The following is a 25543-nucleotide window of genomic DNA, read 5'->3' on the forward strand; positions in this document are numbered from 1 at the left end:
CGTCTCCCTCTGGTGCACAGGGTCAGACCCCTCCCACGAGGCGGGCCATGAGAACCGGGCCAGGCGGTCACTCCGCTACCACTGACGCCTCAGGCACCCCAGGAACGTCACCAGCCTGCCCCGAGGACAGTCCGGAGAGGACCCGGCCCGGCAGGGAGGGAGGCTGGATGGGGGCCGGTGGCTGTGTCGGGGGAGCTGCAGGTGGGGGGGCCTCCCTGCTGCTGGGCCTGTGGGTCCGGAGTGAATGCTACCCCAAAGGGCTGGGGCTGACTAGAGCGATCCAAGCCTCGGCTGGAAGCGAACCCGAGTGTAGGGGTGCAGCATGCACCCCAACGTGGCGGCCCCCTTCTGGGGCCAGAGCCAGAGCCCGAGGCTTCCTTCAGAGGAATGTGTCTTCTGGGACAAGGGCCATCTGCCCAGCTCCGCCTGTGTGGCTGAGCTCCACACAGGTCATCACGGGGTGGCGGTCTCAGAGCGGCAGGAACATTCCAGGCATGTGACATCAGGACTCCCAGCGGCACTGCTCTGGGTGTCCCCGATCCCGAGGGCACCTCCGTGAGCACGGGCGCCCCTCAGCTACAGTGGGAGGGTCCTGGCCACGGCGCTTGCAGCATCTGATCAGAGTCCATGCCTGCTGCCCCGGGTCCTTCTGATGAAACCCTGCACTCCTCCTGGGCATGCCCCCTGCAGGAACACCCCTCCTGGGTACATCCCCCTGCGGGAACGGCCCAAGGGTGCTTTTCTCAGCCTCTCCCCCAGGCTCACAGGAGCTAAGTGAGCTGAGCAGACCAGGGGGGGGGGTCCCCGCTGAAGGGCCAAACAAGCTGAGATTGAAGCCCAGGAACACGCAGGGATCCTCTGTACTTCCCACATGTCGTGGGCATTATTACATTAGTATTATTTTTCCAGGCTTCAGAGCCACAGGAGGATCCTCCCTCCTATAGGTCTACAGTGGCGTCACCTCCCCTGAGAAGACGCCAGGGCACCTGGAGAGGCTTAACCAGGGGACCTGCAAGCGGACAGAGAGAGGGCGCACACCGACTTCCCCGGCGATCCGCTCCACGAGCTCCAGTGCGAGTCCTGAAGGGCGACAACCAAGGCCCAGGGCCTCCCTCCTGCCGCCAGAGGGCGCCCGCTGACCAAGTCCCCCGCATCCTCGGAACCCTGGCCGGCGTCCGCAGGTGGAGGCGGCCCAGACCCGAGGACTCGTGCACTGCGCGCGGACTGGAGACCACCGCACTGGGCGGGGTCCCTGGGGGTCCTCTCCGGACCCTCTACTGGGGAAGGTGCTTTCACCCTGGACAACGCTCGAGCTAAGAGGACAAGGTCCAGGAGCAGGACAGTTGAAACAGGCAACGTCGTGTCAAGACGAGCATCCACGCTGACAGTGATGGTTATTTTTAACACGGTAAATGGATTTTTAGGGCTTCCCTGAGGCTCAGACAGTAAAGAATCTGCCTGCGATGCAGGAGACCTGGATTTGATCCCTGGGTCGGGAAGATCTCCTGGAGGAGGAAATGGCAACCCACTCCAGTATCCTTGCCTGGAGAATCCCTATAGACAGAGGGGCCTAGCGGGCTATACAACCCATGGAGCTGCAGAGTCGGACTCGACTGAGCAGCTAACATTTTCTTCACTTTCAAATACACCCCGCCTCCCACGCCCTCAGCCCGCCCCTTTTAGCCTTCTTCCTTTCGGCCCCGCCCACAAGCCCCGCCCCGGGGCCCTCATCTCGGCCCCGCCCCCAGCCCCCCAGGCCCCGCCCCGGCCCTTACTTTGGCCTTCTTCATCTCGGCCCCGCCCCCAGCTCCCCCAGGCCCCGCCCCAGCCCTTACTTTGGCCTTCTTCATCTCGGCCACCTCGGCCTGCAGCTTCTTGAGCTCCCTCTCGTAGCGAGACTGGTTCTTGAGCAGCCGCGCGTGCTCCTTCTGCGCGGCCTGCAGCTTCTGCAGGTCCCGGTTCATCTCCCGCAGCCTCTTCTCGTAGTCTGCCTTGATCTTGTTGGCCTTCTCCTCCGTGTAGCACTCCATGGTACCTGCGTGCAGGGGGGCAGTGCTGGCGCAGGTCCCCGGGCCCCGGCGCCGTGGGCTCGGACCGGGCGCGGGGGAGGTCTCACTGGGCGGTGTTGGTGAGTCACACCCTCCTCAGCCCGTTCCGTCTGGTGAACAAGGAGGGGCTCGGACTAGGAGACGCCCAAGGATATTCTAGGGGCCTTGAGGAAGTGATTCACCCTGAGATCTCTGAGCCGAGCTCGCCAGCTTCCCAGGAGGGGCCTGAGGACCAGGTCCGCCGGCCCGCTTCTGACCCGTGATTGGAGGAGAGGGATGGACCAGCGGGGAGGGGAAGGGTTAGTAAGAGAAGGCAGAGTGACAGGGGCTCCGGCAGAAGAAACAAGCCTTCTCCACTCTTGACCTGATCTGCCAACAGACATGGCAGATTAACAAGGGCAAACCCACCCCTTCACCCAGCAGTCTTCCTCATCTCAGTATCTACCATCGTACTGGTACCTGGAGACATCCTCGGCTCCCCTCTCCTAATCTCCCACCAATCAACCAGCAAAGCCCTTTGTCTGCATCCTCAAAATGTATCCAAGATTTGAGGGCTTCTCACCACCTCCTGCCCCCACACCGCTCACCAGAACCTCTGTAACAGTTGCCCAGCAGGCCTCAAGCTTCCACTTGTGTTTCCCTGCACAGCAGCTGGAGCGATCTCGTCAGAATGCTTTCAAAATCTACATCACCTCTCTCAGAGCCCCAGCTTCCCACGTCCCTCAGAGAATAAGAAGTCCTTAAAATGAGCGGCACATCCGGCCACATCTCTCTTCTGACCTCCTCTGCTGCTGCTGTGCCCTCCCACTGTGCCCGGTCATGGGGTGCCCCCAGGGCCTCAGCTTCTTCTGTTCCCTCTGCCTGCAGTGCTCTTCCCCTCCCTCATTCTCAGACGCCAGCTTCTCAGCGAGTCTTCCACGACCATCCTTTACAACACGTCCACCCCCTCCCCAGCACGCCCTGCCTCCATCCCTGCTGCTTCCTCCCATGGCACTTGTCACCCCGACACGCTGTAGAGTCCGCCACTTCCTGCCGTCTGCCTCTCCCCACTAGAGCGCTCGCTCCAACATCTCTGGCACCTAGAACAAGGGCTACTCTGCAGGACTATTCTGCGGACGCTTGCTGAGTAAGTGAATGTGTGAGTGAGTGAATGAATGAATAGTAACAGGGTGAACAGGCTGAGAGCGATGTACGTAAGACACATTGAGAAGCAGGTTTGTAAACGGAACCAAAGGAAACATCCTAGGAGAGAATTAAGGAAAAAAAGACTGAGGGGTGTCACCTTCATGTACCTGGCGATAGAAAGGATTCTAATATGTATGGTGGGGCGGGGCCTTGCGGTGGGTGGGGCGGGGTTCGTGGTGGGCGGGGCCTCGCGGTGGTAGGCGGGGCCTCGCAGGGCAGGGCGGGGCCTCACTGAGGTTCTGCAGCACGCGGTCACGCTCCAGCTGGGTGTCCCGGATCTTGTTCTGCAGCAGGATCAGCTTCTCCTCGTACTGGTGCTTCAGGGTCTGCAGCCGCCGCTGGCTGTTCTCCAGCTCGTCAATCAGCTTCTGCTTGATTTCTATCTCGCACGTCAGGTCGGCCAGGTCCGCCTGATAGTTCACCTCTGTGGGCGCAGAGACAGGCTGGCTGGGGTGCTTGGGGCCCGGGGTGAGCGGATGGAGACAGGGCCTTCCTCTGGCCAGCCGTGACCACTCAGTAACCAGTGGCGAGAGGAAATAACTCATCCCACGGTGGGCAGGGGCTGCCTGGTGGGGACACCCTGAAAGAGCAGCCTGGAAGTGCTGGGCTGGGCCCAGGACCTGGAGGAGTCAGGCGTCTCACCCGCTCCTGCTGAGCCCCAGAGGCTGATGTCCACTCGCTGTGGACGACCCGGGAGGCAGCGCGGCTGCAGGGGGGGAGGACACAGAGCAGCCGGCAGGACTCTGGGTCAGAGCTGAGGGACACACGGCCTGCTTAGAGGAGTGGGCTTCGGAACAGCCAGGCCTCGGTCCAAGGCCCAGCTCTGCATCCCCCACACCCAGGGGTGGGCCACCAACTTTCGTGGGACTGCTCTTCAGTGGTGACGAAGGGAGTGGGTCCTAACATGTCCCTCCAGGATGGTCATGTGGACAGGGAGGCCGGGCACGTGAAGGGTTAAGTTCAGCTCAGAGCCCGGCACCAACGCGTGCTCAGTAAGTTTCTGCTATGATGGGTTGCATGTCTGAGTTCCTGCCTGGACACCGGACATCCACTGCCCCGAGCAGTTTCTCTGGGTCCCCATGGAAGGCAGCCCCGCCTCGGGGTTCCCCTGCCTGGGAGCACGCACCCTTCTCCTCTGGGTCAGAGTCGGAGTCCACGAGGCTCTCCTCGCTGCCCGAGTCCTCGTCCTCATCCTCGCGGCCCTCCTCTTCCTCACAGCCGCTCTCTTCTCGCTCCTCGTCCTCCTGGGCGCCAGGCACAGAAGGGTGGGGAGTGGGGTGGGCTGTGGCCGGGGGGGGCGGGGGGGCTCCCTCCCCACCCTCACTCCTGGGAGAGTCCCGCCCACTCCTCCCGACAGCCTTGGCAGAGCCCCTCCAGAGCAGTCTCCTGCCTGCATCACCTGACTGGGATGTGGGGCTGAGGGAGGGATGTCACCACGGCGACCAGTCAGATACCAGCAGGCACATGGACCCACTGGAGGCCGACCTGAGCCCCCTCCCCCACCCTGCACGAGTGTGTCTGTGGGGACCCTCCCTCGGGCAGGGAACCGGGGGCAGCTCGGGGGGGCGGGGGTCCCTCACCTCCTCGGCATCGTTGTCATCCGTCTCCTCGCTGTTCTCTTGTTGGAGTTTTGCCCTCTTTTTGAAGGCCTCTTTCTCTGGGCTGCCCAGGAGGGAAGGGTGGACAGGTCAGGGGACTAACCTGCCTTGAGTGAGTGCGCAGGGCACGGGCTGGGGGGGCAAGAGCTTCAGGCACTGGGTGGGGCTGGGCTCCTGCTCCGCAGGGGTGCACTGCTCTTCCCTAGCCCCCAGCCCAGAATTAAGCCAGGGTGGGATCCTCCCTCCTCCTCCTCCTCCTCGGGGGATGCCCAGCACTCGGCGGTGGGGGCCTCTGTCCACAGCGGCCTCGTTCGGTGAGTCCCCAGGCCACCAGGGTGCGCACGGCCCCTGAGCACGAGGCCCTCGGGCCGCCCAGGGAGCACCTCCCCTCACCTCTTTCTCCGCTGCCTGACCTCCTTCTTCTTGAGCCGCTCCAGGTCCTGCTTGGCTCGGCGGATGACCTCAGAGGCATCCTCCATGGAGCTGGCTGGGGTGACTGGGGACGCACCCAGGGAGTAGGGGCTCCGGGCCGAAGCCCGTGAGAGGCTGCGACGCAGGGACTCGTTCATGGCCTCGCTCTCCAGGAGCTTGGTCCTGCGGGGTGGGAGTGGAGGTGAGCGGCTCCGCCTCGGTCCCGGGCTCCCAGGCGTGCGGGCACCCACTCACCGCAGCTCCTCGATCTCCCTGATGTAGTTCTGGATCAGAGCACCGATGGCCTCGTTGCCGTCTCCTGCGGGGATGCGGGGACGCGGGGGGCAGGGACAGTTAAGAAGGTAAGTGCAGGGAGGCCCTTCAGCTCCAGGCTGTGGTCTCCTATCAGTGCCCCCAGCAGGGCAGAGCACACGCCCTTGTCCAAGGAGCCTCTATCAGAGAGGAGCTTGTCTGCGGGCACAGAGACCCGGGCGCTGCTGCTAACAGCGAGACTGGAAACAACCAAATGTCCATCAGCAGAGGCTGTTACGGTAAATCACTCATCACCACCACATATGGAACACTACACGGCTTAAGAGAATTAAGTGGGCTTATGTGTTTAACACAGAATCATGCGAAGTGGAGCATCACAGTACGTGAGATTGCATTTACAGAGAAAGGAAAAGCCGGCTGCCCTGTGAGCCCCATGTCCCGGGTTGGTGTGGGGGCAGGGCCCGCCTGCCGGTGCTCTGAGCCCGCCTGGTGCACCTGACTCACCGGCCTTGGCCAGGAGCAGGTTGGCCTCCTGGCTCATGAGCTGGGTGACGCGGTTATTGATGGCGTCGATGGCCTCCTGCATGGCCTTCACCCGCAGGCGCAGCGCCCCGTTCTCCTTCTGCAGCAGGGCGTTCTCCCGGAACAGGTCGCTGTAACCCTCAGCGCCATCCTCCCCAATCACTCTCTTGCCCTGGGAGTGGCAGGGGGGGGGGCAGTCAGGGATGGGGTGGGGGGGTGAGGGGTGACGATGCTCTTCCCCACCACCCCCGCCTCTCCCCCCGCACGGCAGCCCTGCCAGCTCTCATCTCCCAGGGCTCAGACCCCTTCCAGGGCCCCCGTGACAATAGAAAGTCCACATTTCATGACTAGCCCTTCCAGACCTTCACAATCTCACCCCACCTCCCTCTCCACTGCTCAGCTTCCTGTCTCCACAAACACTAACCCAAGGGCCAAAACCCAGAGCCGGGGGTGGGCATGAAGGAGGAGGGCAGGTGTAAGATGGCCGGGCGGGGGGACTGCGGCAAACAGAACTGCACTCAGTCTGAAAGGGGCCACCCCCGGACCACTCCAGCCAGCCCGGTGCCACCCTGTTAGAGCTTCAGAGTCTTAAAGAAAACAGAAACTCCCTAATTTTCAGAAAAGTGGGAACTCCCCTTGCATTCTTTTCAAGCAAAGGGCCAGTCAAACCAAACCCCGCTTGTGTGCAGGTCCGGGTCAGGGCCCGCTGCTGGTGACTTCCGCCTCAGTCACACAGAATGGGGTTCTCCCCAGAGCGCTCCGTTCTCCCTTCTCTGCTCCTTTGCTCGTAGCCTGTGGGCACCCGAGGACGCCCGCCCCACTTCCTTTTGCTGGTGTCTCACTTGCTCCCATAATGGAGGCCCCTCTTCCCTGAGGCCCTCCCTGACCACCTGAATGGGGGGCCAGCCCTCTCCCCTGCAGCACCCCCGGCACGCTGGGCCACTCGTGGGGTCCCGTCAATTGTCCTCACGCTACTGTGCTGTAGCGCGAGTCTCCTCGGGTCCAACACAGTGCACGCAGCAGAATAAAACCCCGCAGAGCGCCGGTCCTACGCGTGAGACCCTGCAGCCGGGACGTGTTTCTCTCTGTCTGACACTGTGAGTGCTGAGAGCTCCGACGGAGCTCGGGTCACTCGGTGCGCCCGGCCCTGGCCCACCAAGACTGGCAGGCGGTGCGTGAGGCGGGAGGAAGGGGGCGGGGCCTGGGATGTAGTGTGGGGCGGGGCCTGGGAGGGTGGGGGCGGGGCCTGGGATGTAGTGTGGGGCGGGGCCCACTCACCGCCTTGTACTCCATCAGCTCCATCTGCAGGCGCGCGATCTCGGCCCGCAGCGCGCTGATCTGCTGGCTGGTCTTGTCCTGGTTCACCACCACCTTGTTCTTGATGTTGCGGGCCCGGTTGGCGTATTTGAGCGTGTTTAGCGTCTCCATGAAGTCGCGGTCCGAGGGGCTCACGCAGGCGATCATGATGGTCTGGCTGGGGAGTGCGGGGGTGTGGAATGAAGGTCGAGGGCAAGGGCCGGCCCGGGGGGCGGGGGCATCACTTCGGAGCAGATCATGCTCCAGGCAGGGGGCCCTAACGACCTGGGCAGAGCCTGGAGCTGGGGCTCCACATCTCCTGGCCTGGGTCTCCACTCCAGCAGTGGTGACTGCTGCGATGCTGTGATGCAGCCTCATCGTCCCCTTTTGGCTCTAGCACCTCCTTCAGAACACCCCTCCCTGCCGTGCAGACGACGAAGCCCGGTCAGACCGTAGTGGCCGGGGGCACCTCGAGGCCTGCAGCCCACAGCGCTGGGCGGGGCCCTGCCCACTGAGCCGCCCGCTCCAACCCGGCCTCCGGCAGGCCCCTGCACTCCCCTGCCCCGCCCAGGGTGCCGGCGGGTACCTGTTGCCACCCAGTGAGTCCTGGAGGAGCCGGGTGAGCTTGGAGTCCCTGTAGGGCACGTGCACCACCTTCTTGCTCTGGTCCCCCAGGGCGCTGATCACGTTGCCCAAGGCCAGCTGCAGAGACAGACCGGTGCTCGAGAGGCACTGGGGGAGGACCAGTGAGCCCCGAGAGTAAACCGGGCCCGCTGACCCCAGCAGCCCTCAGGCTCCCCGAGGGTTGAGAGGCAGATGTGAGAGTTGGTGACAGCGGGCAGTCAGGGTCAGGGCAGCAGCACGCCCTGGCCAGCAGCCGGCCCAAGGCGGGCCTGGGGAGGGTCCGAGGCTGAGCCGTGCTGGCCGCCGCGTGCCTACCAGCCCACAGTTGATGGAGATGCCCTCCTTGGCCCGCTCGCCCGTGGCCCCCGTCCGCTTCAGCCGCTCGGAGCCGGCCAGGTCCACGAAGTGAAACTTGGCGGTGAGTGTCTCGTACTCGCTCGCAGGAGGGGCGCCATCAGGAAGCCCGCTCACAGCCTCATTCACCTGCAGGGAGCCAGCCGGCATGGGCCCCTCTGCTCCCAGGCCCTGCCCTCAGGCCCTGGGGGGCCTCACACACACCGAGCATCAGACTATGTGCACTGCCTGCTTCTCCCCCACCGAGAGGAAGGCAAGTCCTCAAGTGGCAGGGTGAGCCCGAGCCCGGGTCTGCTGGCCCAGAGCCTGGGCTCCCGCCACACTGCCCTCCCGCCTGCGGGTGTTTGACCTGGGCTCCTCACCAGGTCCGGCCGGGCGCACACGCGCATCTGACACAGGTGGATGGTGAAGATGGCGTGGGAGCGTGAGCTCTGCACGTTCATCTGGGTGCTGGCCGTGGTGCGGGACAGGGCGCCCTGCTTCAGGCACTGGATCAGCTGCGGAGGGGCGGACATCAGGGCCTGCAGCTGTGCGACCCGGGGGGCCAACCCCCACCAGCCCCCCGCGGCTCTGCTGTCGCTCACCTCCTCCTGTGAGCTGATGAGGCGGGAGGTGACGCCTGTGGTATAGATGCTGCCGCTGGCGTCCTCGTGGATCTTGATGTTGGACTTGCGGTGGCGGGCGTCGGGGTCACGGGCGCTATCGAAGAGGTCGAGGATCTCCTCGTTGTAGAGCTGTGCGGGCAGGAGATGGGGCTGGGTGTACGCGGGCATGGCCGGGGCCCCTGGGGCTCTCTCCAGCCACATGCCAGCTCTGCTCTGCAAGCGTGGAGACTGGCCCTGGGAGGCTCCCCAGCCACCGTGGTTCTCCTGGGGCTTCGGTTCTGGGCTCTTTCCCCTGCACAGGGTTGGATCCTGGGCAGAGCCCACGGAGGCAGCAATGAGTGCTCCGCCCCGGGGACTGAGGACCTGGTGGGAACAAGAGGACTGAGTCCTCCCGCAGACAGAGGATGTGATGTGACGGGGGAGAGGGGGCAGGGACGGGTTCCAAGCGGGGAGGTGGGGCTCGTGGAGAGCTGAGCTGAGCTGGGGGGGTGAGGGATGGAGAGCCGCCGGTGACCTGGCCCCGGTGAGCCTGGGGACACCGCTCTGGGAGGCGGCCTGGCCAGGAGTGTCCCCCCTTTTCAGATGGTCTCAGCGTTGGAGACGCCTGTGCTTGGAACAACTGGCTGGGCAAGTTTCACCTGCTGGAATTGTCACCAGGCAGGGAGCTGGGGCGGGGAGCAGGAGGGACTAGCAAGTGGTCAGCGGCCAACAGTGGCCTGTGTGGGGCGGGGGCAGGTCCCAGCCCGCGGACATCCGAGGCTTTGATGGCCTTCAAGGGACAGAAATACCCCACAGGAAGGGGAAGAGGAAACGGAAGGCCCTGGTGCAGATGTGGGGCCTTGGTGTCTGTCTGTCTGTCAGGACAGACGCACGGCAACATTTAATCCCTGTGGGTCACCCTTGGGCGTGGGCTTTCTAGGTGCTTAACTGCTCTTGGGGGCTCTCTATGCCAAAAGGATGGAGAAAGGAAAAAACAAAGAAAAGTTTATAGAAATACACAATGTAGGACACGCATACACACAAACACATATGCATATACACAAACACACAGATATACACAGACATACACGTGTACACATACACACAGAGACATATACAGTGTGTGTGATCAGTCGCTCAGCTGTGCACGACTCTGCAGCCTCATGGACCATAGCCCGCCAGGCTCTTCTGTCCATGGGATTCTCCAGGCAAGGATACTGGAGTGGGTTGCCATTTCCTCCTCCAAGGGATCTTCTTGACCTGGGGATGAAACCCTTGGCTCCTATGTCTCCTGCATTGCAGGCAAATTCTTTACCACTGAGCCACCTGGGAAGCCCATACATACATACACACGTACACACAAACATATACATACATACATATATACATATAGACACACATACACATGCCTACACACACATATAAATACCTACATATATAGACATATACATGCACATACACACATACCTACACACATGTGTACACACACACACACACAAAGGCAGACTCTATCAAAAGCAAAAGTCCAGAAGGAGAAAGAGCAGCATCCAAGCCTAAAGCACAGGCCCCCCAAGGGGACAGCAGTGCACACACGCCCAGGAGGGGGCAGTGCTGGGGAGGCAGAGGTGGACAGGGAGTCCTGGAGAAGGCTGGGGCCACATGCTTCCCTCCAAGGACACCCTGGACACGGTCAGAGCCCAGGGTGACCCCACACCCAGCGATCGCCACAGGGCCGGGATCCCTGGGAGTGACGCTGCCTGTGCCAGGCGGCTGAGAGCAGGAGCCTCGCCACGCCTGACCTCGTGAGAGGTACTGAGCCCACGGCCCTCCTGGAGCCGTTTCTGAGAGGCCTCTCGGCAGGCCAGGGGTCCCCTCCTCAGACCCAGAGCCCTTAGCTGCCTCCCTGGGGCTCAGCACCATGACCTCCTCCCAGAGAGAGGCGGGGCCAGAGGCCAGAAAGGCCCCCTCTGGAGAACCCTCCTGCCCCGGGGTCAGAGAAGACTCGGAGGGTCAGGAAGGACCTCAGCCAGAAAGGGAAGGGAGGGCCCAGTGGAGGCCAGAAGGGATGAGAGCCAGCGTTCTCACTACGAGCCAGGCCAGCGCGTCCTCGTCAACCTAGGGCCCCTAGGATTGGGTGCCACCGCTCCCACCAGGCGGCAGAGCTGTAATCCGTCCGTGTTTGCAGGGATCCTACAGGTTCTCCCTGACTCCGTCAGGGGGCAGGGAGCCCCTTCAGGGTCCCGGCGGGCGGACCTCCAGCGCCGCTGAGCAAGGGGCCCTCCTCCACAGCGGGACCTCATACCTGCGATGCCTCCGCGGCGCCTCAGGCTCTTCTGCCGCCGCCCCCCACCCCCCACCACCCTGCCCCCGCCTATCCGCAAGGCCACGGACCTCCAGGAACTGGGCGCTGACTTTGAACTCGGGCCCGGCCACGCCCTGCTCCTGAGCCCGCCGCTTGCGCTCTGCGATGCCCCCGAAGAGGTGCGCGATGGCCCGCGGGATGATGCCCTGCTCCTCCTCCGCCGTGGCCACGTCGAAGCCGGTGCCCATCGTGTACGTCTTCCCGGCCCCCGTCTGTGTCGGCAAAGTTAGGAGGGCGTTACCCAGCACTCTGGGAGGCGGGGCGGCGAGCCCAGGATCCTCCCAGCCTGTCCTCTCCGCCGGATCCCAAGTCTCAGCCAGCAGCGCCCCAGCACCCCCGGACCACGGACGAGACCCCGGCTGCGTCCCAGCTGCCCCGCGGGCGGCTCTCCGCCCTCAGACAGGGCCGGGCCAGAGGGACCGCAGGCGGCGAAGGCGCTCACCTGCCCGTAGGCCAGCACGGTGGCGTTGTAGCCCTCGAAGCAGCCCTCCACGAGCCTGCTGACGCAGGTGGAGTAGATCTGCTCCTGCCAGGTGTCCAAGTCGAAGACAAAGTCATAGGTGAAGGCCTTGTCCTTCCCCAGGAGGACCTGCGGCTCCCCGGGGGTGACCGACGTGCAGATGTGACAGCCCTCAATCTTCTCTTTCGACAGCTGGGGCCGGATCCTGCCCGGGCGGGGGCGGGAGGGAGTCGTGGTCAGACGGGCTCGGGGTGGGGCTGCAGCCACCCTGCTGCCCCGCCGGCTGGCCAGCGGCCGCCCCCAGGCCCCTGCTCTCCCGGGAGTGAGAAGGAAGGAAGCACAGCACGGGGGCGGCCGTGTGGGACCTCCCTGACAGCAAGTGACGATGATGCCCACACCGCTCACAGCAGCAGCTGCTGGCGCTCGTATCTACGTCAGCGTGCGTGCTGGCTGCACTGGGCCTTCGTGGCTGCACGTGGGCTTCTCCTAGATGCGGAGCGCGGGCTTCTCGCTGCAGGGGCTTCTCCTGTGGCGGAGCATGGGCTCTAGGCGTGGGGCTTCAGGACTGCAGCCCACGGGCTCAGAAGTTGGGGCCCGAGGGCGCCATAGCTGTGACGCACGGGCTCAGCTGCCCCGTGGCGTGTGGAATCCCGCCGGAGCAGGGATCGAAACATGTCCCCGCGTTGGCAGGTGGAGGCCTAACACTGGACCATCAAGGAAGTGCAGCAGCTGCCAACGTTTCATAAGCACCCTGGGTATTGAATCTACGTTAAAGGTATTTTACCTAACACGAATTCACGTATTCTTCACCATAAACCTGCGAGGTATGTATTATTTGCTGGATTTTTACTGAGAAAACAAAGGCTGGGAGAGTTTGACTTTCCCAAGATTGGGCAAGAACAGAACGTGACAGGTCTGACTGACATCAAAACACTCGCTCCTGACTGGTCAAGGAGCCCCAGAGTCCGGGTCCGTAGAGACGGGGGTGCGGTGAAGACGGCTGGCCCCTCCTGGAGGCAAAGTCCAATGACAGCGAGGGAAGGAAGGGCCAGGCCTGGCTGCTCCCCGGGGTCAGCGGGGGGGGGGGCGGGGGGAAGGGGCGGCGGCGGCTACGTTCCGGAGGAGACCAGTGCCTCTGCCCAGCTCTGCGGGGGCTGCAGAGGGTACCCCCAGCTCCGGAAGGCCCGCCCCATATGCCAGGGGATCAGTCTCAGGCACAAGCTCTGGTTCCTTTCTCGGAGCCAAGAGGGCCGGACCAGGCAGGACCCTGCAGGGCGGGTGGAGGCAAAGTCAGAGAAGGGCAGGGACCCCCAGCAGGGGCGTCCGCCACAGGAGGGGCCCCCATCCCAGGCCCTGGGGGCTCCCCGGCACCGAGGAAGAGAAGGGGCCCCAGGGCGAAGTGGGGCGCAGCATGGACAGTGGGCAGGGCCGTCACCAGCCCCTGCCCCTGCCCCTCTTGCAAGCAGCCGCTGCGGGAGGAGGTCCCCATGGCAACAGAGAGAGAGTCAGTGAGCATGTGCATGGATTGGCAGAGAGCACCTCCTGATGCCTGAATCTCCGGGCGGGGGATGCTCGTGGGCTCACACAGCCAGCCCCTCAGCCAGACTCTCACAATGAGCTGCTTGTCAGCACCCCCGCCCTAAGCCAACATTTACGGAGAGAAGAAAGCGTGTGAGGGCCAGCCCGGGGCGCCTCCCCGCAGAGCTGGCCCCCAAGGGCCATCCTGTCTCTGCCTCAGGCTGCCCAGCCCCGAGCCCCCTCAGGACCCGGTGAGAAGCCCCCGGGCATGCGGCCTGCGTTCGGCTGTGAGGGGGGATAAGAGGATGGGGGCGGGGTGGTGACCTGGCCTTTCACCAGGACCGGTCCTCACACCACCGAGGCTGCAGGGGCCAGACACCCACGGAGATGACCACCCCGCTCCCTGCCCCATCCAGCTGCTGCGGGCCAGGCTGAAGTGAGAGCTCAGCTCCCGTCTCCCCAGGCCAGCTTCTGGCTGGGAGGGGGGCTGGGAACCCCACCCATCCTTTCTGGACCTACAGACCACACACTGGACCCGCCAGTAAGACGCCCAGGCCGTGGCACTCCCACCTGGACCGCTGGTGGCTGTGGCTGACACAACCACGCCCGAGCGGGACACTTCGGTCCCTGTGGCGGACAAGGAAACAGACGGTGCTGGCTGGGGGCGGTGGGGTCCGAGGGTGGGCAGGGAGGGCGCCAGGGGCGGCGGGGTCCGAGGGTGGCAGGAGGGCGCCAGGGGCGGCAGGGTCCGAGCCTGGGCAGGGCGGGCTCCACTCCCGTTCCTGTGTTTTGTGCAGCTGAGGGGCAGGGCCCAGCATGCCCAGGGGAGGGTAGGCAGCTAGCTCAGAGGGCACTGGGAGCTCAGGCCTGGGGGCCCAGGGTGTCCGGGGCTCCCAGGGGGACCCGGCCACCTCCAAGACCCCTGCAGTTTCGTTGGCCAGCGCCAGCTCCCTGCCACGTGGGCTGCTTGCGATGGGATTTCTGGATCCGGTTCAAATACCATTTAATTACCACAGGCAGATGGCAATGTTGGTGATTGGAGGAAATCGAATCAGGGTCCCTGGAGACAGGAGGAGCCGCGGAGGGGGAGCCGTTGCCCTGCCCGGCGGAGCCCATCAACAAGAGGCCAGCTTCTGCTCTGCCCACCAGGCCCCCAGCCCAAGAGGGCGGCTGGAAGGACATCAGGAGTCAGGGCGTAGAGGAGAGGTCTCCAGGGTGTGAGGGTCAGGCATTGCAAGGTCAGCAGGCACTCACCCTGGGACCTTACCCGGTCCAGCACATTTTGGTGTGGGGCCCTCTGGGGTCAGAGAGCCAGCCAGCCCCACGCTGGCCCATTCTAGGCACCAATGTCCTTGGCAGGTGCGGATGGGTGAGTGGTCCCATCCAGAGAATGGGGTACCAGCTGGGAGCCAGGGGACACGGGCCCAGGATGAGTCACTAATTCCCAAGGCCACCGACCCGGATGGGGCACGGGGGAGTGTTCATCCTAGGAACGAGCCGTGAACAAGTAACTGGACGTGGCAGCTTCATGGGACGAAGCATGCATGCTTTCATGCGCCGGTGCTGGGTGGGGCACCTGCCTTAGACCATCCTCACTTAAGGGAGGTGATGTGGTGGCGACTTCAACCCACTGTCCAGAGAGGGAAGCTAAGGCGTGAAGCCGCTGAGTCCCAGTCAGTACAGGCAAGCCGGGAGTCCGAAGCCTGCGGCTTCTCCACTTCTCCAACTGCCTGGGACACTCAGCACCTAGATGGATGTATAAGCTCCCTGCCCATCACCACCGAGGGAGCAGGGGGCAGCTGGGTGGGGGGGGTGGCCTGCCACAGCCGACACAGGTCCGGCAGGCTGGACCCGAGTGCTGGGCTTTCGGGAGCCCCCAGTCCAGCGGACGCAGTCACCTTGGGGCTCCTTCCTCCCACGCCCTGCCCCGGGGGAGAGTCTGAACCCAGGCCGTGTCCAGGAGATAAAGACGGGCCCTTGGCAAGTGCCTGCCCCGCCCAGCGGGTCGGCCAGCCCTGCTTCCCTGCATCACCCGGCCCTCTCTTCCCAGCTTCAGCTTTCTAGGAACTTCGCAGCCCTTGCCTGCGGCAGCTCCTGACCAGCCTGGCCCCGCCCGGGGCGAGGTCACTTCTGCAGTGGCCCTGGAGCCCCAGATGAGGGAAGGAGACAGCTTCCAGCTACATAGGGCAGCAGGATGGCACCCCTGCCAGCGCCGTTCCTCCCTCGGGACGCAGGAGGGTGGGCAGGGGTGGGAACCAGGCTCCAGGGTCTTCCAAGGGAACCAGGGGTGCAGGGCGCTGTGGGCCCAACCAGGAGCAAGGGTGAGGCGAGTGAGGTGTTCGCGCCTCAGATGCAAAATTTAAGGGGGAATGAACAAACTCAGTGATCAAGATAAATTATGATTTACTGCACTATTTGGAAAACAAACAGGCAAACTGTGCTGCTTGTTTTTGTCAAACCCAAACGGTGGGGATCATTTCTGAGCAGAGGACCCCCCAGTCCCGGAAGCCTCCCCTGGGCCCTCCTCCAACCCCTCCATCCTTTCTCCTGGCCCTGCAGGGGGAGGGCGGCGCAGGGCCCCACTGAGAAAGGCCTGGAACCTCCCAGAACACAGCCCGGCCTATCTGCCACTTGGCAACCCGCAGAGGGCCGGGAGGGGCTCAGAAAAGGCCCGGACTCTCCAGCAGAGGGGTCCAGCCCAGGACCCGCGCAGCTGCCTCCGCGCACTGCCTAGCGGCGCCGGGGAGCCCCGGGGCTGGGGATTCTAACAGCCGTCTCTACATTCGGGGCGGAGGGCTGCGGGCGCCCGGGCCGCACCCCACACCGGCTCGTGTTCCCCCAGGCGGGGCACAAAGGCGGCGAGCCCGAGCCCGGGGCTGCAGGAAGCGCTGAGCTCAGCACTTCCCCGGCTCTTCGGGAGCCAGGACAGGGCGGAAGCAGAGGACGGCGGAGCCAGCGAAGAGGCAGGCCCGGGGATGCTGACTGCCAAGGCGGGAGGGACCTCCCCCAAAGCCTGGCCAGCGGCGGCCCCCTCCCGACCGGCCTCGGTGACGCCGCACGAAGCCCCAACCACCCTGCAGGGCTCCGCCCCGCCGGGCGCTGGGGCAGGGCGCGTGGGTGTGGCTTCGCCCCAGGTGAACCCCAGTCCTCCCGGTGAGCCGGCTCCAGTCCCTCCGTCGGTGCCTAAACGACCGCCCCCGCATCTTTATCCCAGGCTCCCGGGGATGTGGCCCCCAGGTTCTTTCCACTTGAAGAAGTCTTTCTTTTCTCCAAGAGGTCGTGGTTTAGTTGCTAGGTCGTGTCCCACTCTTGCGACCCCATGCCAGGCTCAGGCTGTGATATTAAAGTAACTAAGAACTGCTCCAAAATCCCAGAAAATTCTTACATTTGTGGGGTGTGGTCTGTGATTCCTGACATCCCTTTTTGCTGGTACCTGGAACCCTATAGACTCAATTCCTCAGGAGTAAATAACCCTGCACTTAACGAGCAACATGCCTCTGCTGGTCACTGGTCATTGTACCTACCACGCTTTGCACACGTTCTAAGGGCATTCCTGCCACACTTTGCACACGTTCTAAGGGCATTCCTGCCACACTTTGCACACGTTCTCAGGGGGGCACCTACCACGTTTTGCACACATTCTAAGGGGTGGTTCCTACAACACTTTGCACACATTCTAAGGTGGATTCCTGCCACACTTTGCACACGTTCTAAGGGCATTCCTATCACACTTTGCACACGTTCTAAGCAAGGGATTCTCACCACACTTTGCACACATTCTCAGGGGGGCACCTACCACGTTTTGCACACATTCTAAGGGGTGGTTCCTACCACACTTTGCACACATTCTAAGGTGGATTCCTGCCACACTTTGCACACACTCTCAGCAGGACTCCTACCACACTTTCCACATCTTCTAAGGGGGAGATTCTTACCACACTTTGCACACATTCTAAGGTGGAGGTTCCCCCACAATTTACAGATGAGGGCTCAGAGAGAAGTAAACTCAGCTCCAGGTCACAGAGCTAATAGGAGGACCTGGGAGAGCCATCCAGCAGGTGAGTCATGTCACTCTGGGGTCTTCCAGGCTGCAAGACACCTTGCAGGCCCCACGCCCAGGGCTTTGAGAAGAACCGCAGCCCCCTCCGACGGCCAGGACCAGTAACCAGTCCCTTCAGAAACAGCCCAGGGGTGTAAGCCCCTCCCGGACACCCTAACGTCTTTCTGGAACCCTGAATAGGAGCCCGGGGGACTGGGACAGCCCAGAGGTGCCTGGAGAAGTGAGAACGCCCAGCACCCCATCCCGGGGAGGGCTGCCCAGATCCCGTGACCCGCTCCTCACGCCACGCCTGGCTCTGTCTGGCGCTGGCTCTCGCGACCTCCGATGTGGAGGTGTGTGTGTGTGGTGGGGGACACAGAGGAGCTGCAGGACTCCCTGTCTCCCTGGCACAGCGAGGCACTCAGCCGTGCCCTGACCGGCCAGGGGCCAACTTGGCCCCATCACTGAAGGAGCTGGACCAGAGGGGAACTCAGCCACAGCGCGAGGGACTCAGACTGGCTAGCAGCGAGAGCCTCCTGCCTGCAGAGGCTGCAGAGCCCTCGGAAGGGAACGGGGGTCTGCAGTCCTCCTCCCCTGGAGTCATGGTCACTGACGCTGCCTGAGCCGCCTGTCAGGACCGGACCCAGTATCTTTTGAGAGCCGATGCATGGAGCTCCTTTACATGCAGGAACACACGTCATGTGTAAGAACTGCCTCCTTCCTGAGGCTCAGAAGAGAGAATCTGAACAAGCCTGAAGTAACACTCTCCTAATGCTGGAGCTGAAATCCAAACCCAGCCTGACTGTGGCCTGGCCTGCCGCATCCTCTAAGCAGCCCCAGCCCAGAGAGAGGTGGGCCAGGGAAAGATGATCCTGCCGACAGCTGCCAGAGGGCCAGAGCCGTCTGCTAGGGGAGCATTTTCACATTCACAGTGAAGATAGCCGAGGCTGGGGCAGGGGAAGTGGGGGCCAGGGACCCAGGAGGCTGCTTCCTCGCAAGAGCATGGTGCCCGCCTCCGAGGCAGAGAGAGGAGATCTGCACCCACGTTCGTTCACGGGCATCCTCTCCTCCTCCCCCACCCCCTCCTGGGCAGCCTGCCAGCTCCAGGAAGTCGGCTGGAATTGACATCCCTGCTGTCTCAGGGGAGTCTGGCTCCCAGACACCCTGGGGCTTCAGCTGACTTAGCACGTCCTGCAGGGGGATGCGAGGGGCAGTCCGCCCTGAAGCAGGGTGGCAGGTCCAGTGTGGGGTGCTGCCCCTCTCAGCTGCAGAGCTGTGGCGCAGGGAGCCCTGTGACTTCCCAGGCCCTCCCCCAGCCCAGTCCTCCTGAGGCTGCCTCAGGGAAAACACTGGCCTGCACCCCCAAACAAGAAGGCTTTGTCAAAGGAGTCAGCGGGGTCAAAGGACATGGGTTTACGAGGCCAGGCCTGGGGAAAGGGGTCCACAGCCCCCTCTGCCTGACTTCTGCCCCTGCACACATTCCCAGGAGCCCAGGGAGGGCCGCAGACACTCAAGGGGACCCACAGGAAGCCTGGGGTTCAGGACTCTGACCCCGTAGCTCCTGGGGATGTCCCTCACCTCTCGCTCTCTCAGTTCATCCCCGGGTCCTGGCCACTGACTTCTGCGGAAATCCCGGGCAGGCCGTCCAGTGGGGGAGGGCGTGGGGCGTCTAATGCACAACCCCAAGGCCTCAGGGTCTCAGCTGGGCCCGCTCCCCCAGAAAGGCTGAAGGAGGCCTGGGGGAGGAGGCGGGCAGGGAGAGGCTGGAATGCGGGTGCGAGGAGCGGGGGGGTCAACCCCTGTCCTGAGTTGCCTGCTCCCCACTCTGCAGTCCACCCTGCAGGCCCAGCTGTGGGGCCTGGGAGGGGGCATTCCCAGCCCAGGGAAGCCCGCGCAGCTGCGCCCCAGCCTTGCCGGCTGGCCTGCCCCACCCCCACCCCATCCCGGGGCATCTGGCAGGGGTTTCCCATGACCTCCCGGGAGACGCTACAGAGCCCCGAGCTGTGCTGGCATCCGGGTCTGGGGGGCCGCTCGGCGGGGACTGGGCCCTGGGGACGCTCGTCTGCTGGGGAATGCACAGCAACAGGCGTAGGCCTGCGCTCCCACCAGCCCCCGACCCCGGTCCCCCGGGGCCCTGCCTGGCTCGAGCCCAGTAACGGTGGGCTTCCACCCGCCATGGTGGAGGGACAGGGGCTGGGTCGTCTGGGGGTCTGGCGACGGTGAACCACAGCCCTGCATCCCTTCCACACCCAGAGCAGCGAGGGTGGGGCAGTGGTGCTGCTGGGGACAGGACCCCTGCCGCGGGCCCCACAAAGCCGTCCAAGCTCCACCGCCCGCCCCCCAGACAGAGGAGCAGCCCCCGGGCCCAGGCCACCAACCCAGCGCAGTCCCCGCCCGGGCAGGGAGGCCGCCTCACCTCCCCAGCCCGCAGCCTCTCAGGGCCCCCATTGCTCCTGGGGGCTGCTTGTCTAGGGGGTGAAACAAGCCAGCGAGGAGCCCGAGGTGGAGGGGGCCCGCGAGGAGGCGGCCGGGGACGTGGCTGTCGGGGAGCTGCCCTGCAGGGCAGCGAGGTGGCCCTCGGGCAGGAAAGCAGGCTCCAGGGGCGGCTGCGTGGAGCTCAGGAAAGGCAGGAGGGGGGCTCCCACCAGCGGGGGCGGGGAGGGAGCCCCACATCCAGGAGCACGTGGAGACAGGCGGCTGTGCCCAGCCCTGAGCCTCTCCCCGCATGCCCTCCCACGTTCAGTCACAGCCGCGACTGCCCGCAGCATCAGAGCAAACGGAGGCACGGAGACGCTGGCAAAGCGCCAGTTAGCGGCCCGAGCAGGCTGCGTGGAGCAGGGCCTCGGGAGCGAGGCTGCCCTGGGCGCACGGTCAGAGGCCTTTGTTCACCGCGGCGAGCCTGAGCCCGTCTCCACGGTGGGGTGGCACCTGGCTCCCGCGGGCCTGTGTGGGACGAGAAGGCGCGACGCCTGGCGCCCAGCGAGAGCGCAGGAAGTGACCGCGCCCAGGCCCCCAGCCCAGTGCTTCCATCGCCGCCTGCTGCCTGCAGTCCGTCGGCCACCAGTCCCAGGGCTCCAGGTGAATTGTTTTTACCTAACAGTCACTGAGGCTTAACCCAGCGAGACACCTCCTGGGTACGCTTTCAGCAAGTGCTTATTTGTGTTCACATTTTCTTCACGCTCAGCTCCTCCAGAGTCAGCCTTTAAGGACTGTCCACCTGCCGCTGCACCCAGACCACTGCTCCTCACAAAAGGACACGTCAGAACAGACCGCTGATCCCATTGTACAGGGAGGGAAAACTGAGGCCCAGAGGGAGAAACAGAAGCGGGGCCCCAGCCCGGCCCTCTGTCCCCGGAGCTGTGGGAAGGAGGGTGCCAGGCACATGTCACTTCTGTCACTTCCTCAGCCCTGCCCCCCCAACGCCAGCGCGGTCTTCAAAAGCTGACAGCCAATCAGGCGAGCTGGCTAGGGCAGAGGGTGGGGGGCACGCTTCCGGGGCCTGCGGTTACTACACTGCACTTCCTGGTGATGACATAAGCCCTGTTTCTGCAGCACGAGACCGCCACCAAGACTCTCGGGTCTCCAGCACCCCCGGGAGGCCCTGCCTGGGCCCTCTCCCAGGTCTGGGAAGCGGGCACTAGCTGGCCCTGCCCGGCCTCGGACTCTGTCGGGGGAGGGGGGCAGGGGGGAGACGCTGAAGACACCGCCTCCCCACCCCCACTAAGCTTTTTCTGTCTTATCTTTGTCCCAAACCACCAATTTCTCTTGATTCAAAATGTTAGACAGACACTGACTAAGACTTCAGCGGAGCCTGGAGCCAGTGGAGTAACTGCAGCTAGAGGACCCGAGGACAGGGCAGGGCTGCCCTCGGACTGTCCCTGGGCGCCTGGCTACTGCTCCCCAGCCCCCTTCCAGCTCAGGTCTCACCCTGCAGCGTCCAGGGATGGATGCCCAGGGAGCCCACGAAGGCCCCGGCCCCGCCCCAGCAGACTAAGGACCGAAGCTTAAGGAAAGCAGGCAAGGAGAAGGGGGTGGTCAGGCCTCCCCTCGTGCTGGGGCTCAGACCTGGGGGCTTAAAAGGGTCTTAAATAAACGCACCCCGTGACTCGGCTTCCTTCCCCAATCTCAACTTTGCCAACCAGCATTTCTTAATAGCCGCCCCTTCCCCTTCTCCCCCCACTAGTTAGGCCTGCATTTCTGCAACCTGGAGCAGGTCTGCACTCCCCATCACCCCCCTCCCAGGTAGAGACTGGCCTTAACCAGCCTCAGAACTGACAGAGTCCTTATCGGACAAGGGGATTAAAGGATAAATGGATCACAGGGCAGGCTGGAGGGGCTGGCCCAGGAGTCTCGGGCAGAGCGCAGGGGCAGAGGGCCGGCTCCCAGGGTGGCCCAGGGCTGGGAGCAGGGGTTGGGGCTCTGCTCACATCTAGACCTTCTCCCTTCACCCACAGCTGCGGGTCCTGAATGCTGCCCCCTGTGGTCTGACCCTTCCATGGCCTTCCCCGCAGCTCTGCAGACAAGTCAGCTTTGATCCTTATCTGGAGATTACCATGCCAAGAGCCCTAGGCCTGGCACTTCTTACCTAATCTAGTGGCCCCTGGACCCTTACACACACAGACACACGCGCACGCACACGTGTCAGACCATGTCTGACCTCATTCCTGGCCTCCCTGTCTCAAGAGTTGGACCCTGGACTTGCCATAAGTCATTCTCACTGGGACACAGTTAGATATAAGAAAGGGCAACCAGGCTAGGCCCCTGGCAGTTCCAGATCCTTGGCTCATCCCAGCAATGGTCTACACTGCTCCAGCCTGCCACCCAGTCCATCAAGTGGAACCAGAGATTTCCGAGGGTGGGCTTTGTGGGGGTGGAAGGAGACCCCAAAGAACAGAGAACTCTCCCTGCAGCCCCCCAGTGGTGCCACCTGCTCCCCCTCCAGCCTCAGTCCCAGTCCCGTCCCGGCCTCAGCTCCGATTAGAAGCTGGGCTCTGTCCAGGTACTGTCTGCCCTCCGCAGCCAGCTGCCCACTGAGGTCTGGCATGTGCGCTGGGGCTGGGGTGGGAGAGGAGGAGTGGGCAGGCCCTCCCGGTCCAGGGGGCCCCTCCCCGTCCAGGGGGCCTGGAAGGTCTGGCTCTGGAGGTGTTCCAACCCCACCCTCCCTCCAGGCCAGTGGCAGAGGCAAGGAGCGGGGACAACCAGACCCCAGCAGGCAGTCTCAGTGGAGGCAGAGACGATGCCGGTCACGGAAGCGGAGCATGGGCTGGAAGATGCTCCGGGTGGGAAGGGTCCCGGGAAGCTCCTGCCACTGGCAGCGGTGGGGAGAGAACACCAGGTCTTCCCCGGCCGCACGGGTGCCAAGGCCACGGGCTTGGCCACACCTCCGCACCCCTGGTCTAGCCTGGGGGCCCTGACGAGGTGGGGCCGGGGGCTCGGTTTGGCTCTTTCGGGTGAGATGGAGTCCAAAGGAAAGCTGCCTCCTTCCCGGCCCTGGTCCAGTTTCCTTTCACGATGTGCCCAGACTCCCACTCCGCTGCAGCTGTCTTATTGACATTGCCACTCCCCCCCCACCACGCCCCTGGCCCTCACCCTCACCCCCCCATAGGATCCTGCTGCCAAGAGCCCCGCCCTGCCAGCCCACCAGGCATCTTTGGGGCTCCTCTTTGTCTCGGGCTGTCCAGGGCCAGCAAGTCTGTGCCAGTGATGCTCAGAGAGCAGCCGGCGGTCCAGGGGGAGGGCACGCTGGTCTCCCTCCCTCCGCTCCAGACTGTGATCAGCGGTGCCCGGCCCTCTCCACTGCAGAGGGATGGCCAGGTGGCTGGGGCTGGGGGTGGGTACAGGCATCTCGGAGTGACTGCCCTGGAATTCTGGAATCTGGGTCACCTACAACCCAGGGAAGTCAGAGGCCTTTCTCAGACCCACCCTAGACCCAGACTCAGGCTCGCACCCGCATCACGCAGGGCTGGGTGATGCTCTCCACCCTCCCCGTGTTGGCGACGGGTCTCAGGCTGGCACTCTCCCACCAACGGACTGTCTCAAAGAACTAAACCCAAATCAAGAACGGGGAGGGTGACACGGCGCGGAGCGCCCCCACCCAACACAAAGAACACACCTCCACCATGCCCTGTCCTCTGCCCCCCTCGCTTCCGCCAGGATGTCCCTCAAAGTCCCAGGCAGGTCCACGTGGCCCTCCCCCCTGCTCTATTCTGTCTGAGGGCCTGAGGATGGGGCATCAGGGTCAGGGCGGCCTGCCCTCTGAGAGGAGAACCCCTGACACCCCTCCTGCCGCTCTAGGGGCAGGGCCGGCAGGGATCTCTCCAGAGCCTCCGCCTCCCTACCGGCCAAGGCCCCGTCCCAGCCCTTCCACTCGTCCTTCCACGATCTTTGTCTGCGGAGCCGGCGGGGCGGCGCGCTGCCTCCCCGGCAGTGCGGAGAGCGCATCCATCAGCGGGCTGGGTGGATGCGGGGAAATGTCCCCCACCCAGTGTCCCCGCGTGAGGCTGCAGCCCGTGGCGGGGCAGAGGAAACAGACGCTCCCGCCCGGGCCCGAGCTGGGTGTGAAATACCGGATTTCCTTGTTTATTCGATTTTCTGATCATTAAGGGCTCCCGAGGGGGGCCCGGAATCACCACCCAAACAAAGCCCCTCCTGCCGCCCGCGGGGACGTCGCTTCCCCGCGGGCCGGGCCAGCGCGCGGCGCCCTCCAGCGCGGCCGGCTGGCCTTCCGCGGGCGCGGGCTGCCGGTGGAGCGGCGGCCCCTGGACCCCCGCCCCCCGCCCCGCGCCCACGCGAGACAAAGCCGCGCGCTCCGCGCACGCGCCCCGGCCCCCGTCCTACCTGACGGCCACCTTGACGCAGCAGTCCCCCTGGCCGGCCATGGCGCCGCAGTGCCGGGGCCCGCGCCGATCAGGGCCGGGGGCCGGGGGGCCGAGGCCCGGGGCGGCGGCGGCGGCCGCGGCTGCAGAGGGCGGGGGCGCGGGCGCTGCGGGCGGGCGCTGCGGCTCCCGGAGGTGGCATGCTCGCGGGCGGCCCGCGGAGGGCTCACCCGCGGCCGGCGGAGGGCCCCCGGGGCCGGGCCCGCGCGCCCCCTCGCGCCATCGGGCGGCGACGCTGGGCCAGTGGACAGCCGGGGAGCGACGGTCTCCCACCGCGCGGCTGCCGCGCGCGCACCTCGGGCCGCGCCGAGCCTCCTGCCGCCGAGCGAACAAAGGGGGCGGGGGCCGGCCCGGCGGAGGCCCCGCCCGGATCTCCGCCCCCGAGGCCGCTGCGCCAATCGAAGGCCCGACCCGGCAGCAGGGGCGCCGCGGAAGCCTTTAAAGAGACCCCTCGATGACCCGGGCCCACAAGCTCGCTGGGGGCCTGGAGAGGTTGCTTGGGGTCTTCGGAGGGACACAGCCCCGAGAGCTGATCACCCCGGCGCCTCGACCCCAGAGCCGCAGCCCCTCGGCCTCGGTGTGACCCCCCCGCCCGCCCATAAATACGGAAGCCGGGCGCAGGGAGGGGAACCACCAAGGTCACGCAGGCGTTAGTGGCTAAGCAGGGTAAGCACCCGGGCGTCCCGGCCCGGCGCTTCCCTGCAGAGCGTCCCGCAGAGCCTGATGGTTTGTGTTCCGAAAGCTCCGGGAAAGCCTCTCTTCTGCTTTTATTCCGGTGAACTTGCCAACCTTTACTCAGGGGGGATTCTCGCTAGTGTCTAACTAAAATCCCCTGTCCCTACAACCCTGCAGCGTTTTTAAGTTCATCTTTGGGTTGGTTCCTGGCCAGGCTCCTAGCCTAGATGGCTCCTCCGTTCTTGGAGACCACGAGGGCTCCAGTGACCTTTATGACCTACAGATGACTCCCACCCCCAGCCCCCCCCACTCCCTTATCCCTGCTCACACTCTGCCAATTGCGGCTGTGGGGGCAGAGGGTCGGCGTGGGAGGCCTGAGCTGCCCCAGGGAGACAGGGAACAAAGGGGGCCCTGAGCTCCAGGCACCTGGGTAGAGGCTGGGGGGAGATGGGAGGAGGCGGGGAGGGCAGCTGCCTTCATTTGGGTACAAAGACAAGGGAGCCCTGAGGCCTTGAAGCACTGGGTGGTGGAGAAGAAATCACGTTTGCCTTTCCAGTCCCTCTCCCGCCTCGGAGACCAGCCCCTTCTCCCTGCCCGCCAGCTCCCAACATTGGGGCTATTCACAGGGCCCCTCACCAGCTGCCTGCCCTCCCCTCACTTCAACCAGCTCCCTCTGCTGGACCAAGCCCAAGAGGAGGACCCAGCTGCAGCTCCAGATG

The 25543-nt window shown here is 64.4% G+C and overlaps 1 protein-coding gene across 3 annotated transcripts in view; it reads right to left on the bottom strand.

The window, feature by feature from the left end:
• KIF21B (kinesin family member 21B) overlaps positions 1–24218 on the bottom strand; it is a 42500-nt gene extending 18282 nt beyond the window's left edge. For all 3 annotated transcript variants that reach the window (XM_065936339.1, XM_065936338.1, XM_065936340.1), the window contains exons 1-15: positions 24112–24218; positions 11700–11922; positions 11287–11469; positions 8896–9045; positions 8674–8808; positions 8273–8440; positions 7920–8035; positions 7316–7511; positions 6020–6209; positions 5498–5561; positions 5225–5425; positions 4814–4895; positions 4360–4477; positions 3466–3657; positions 1836–2035 (exon numbers count right to left, since the gene is read on the bottom strand). In XM_065936339.1, the coding sequence (XP_065792411.1) occupies positions 1836–2035; positions 3466–3657; positions 4360–4477; positions 4814–4895; positions 5225–5425; positions 5498–5561; positions 6020–6209; positions 7316–7511; positions 7920–8035; positions 8273–8440; positions 8674–8808; positions 8896–9045; positions 11287–11469; positions 11700–11922; positions 24112–24152 (2259 nt within the window). In that variant the 5' untranslated portion in view covers positions 24153–24218. The remainder of the gene's footprint in view (positions 1–1835; positions 2036–3465; positions 3658–4359; positions 4478–4813; positions 4896–5224; positions 5426–5497; positions 5562–6019; positions 6210–7315; positions 7512–7919; positions 8036–8272; positions 8441–8673; positions 8809–8895; positions 9046–11286; positions 11470–11699; positions 11923–24111) is intronic.
• Positions 24219–25543: the final 1325 nt, after the last annotated feature.

The sequence above is a fragment of the Muntiacus reevesi genome, chromosome 5 (genome assembly GCF_963930625.1).
Source record: "Muntiacus reevesi chromosome 5, mMunRee1.1, whole genome shotgun sequence".
NCBI classification, from domain to species: domain Eukaryota; kingdom Metazoa; phylum Chordata; class Mammalia; order Artiodactyla; family Cervidae; genus Muntiacus; species Muntiacus reevesi.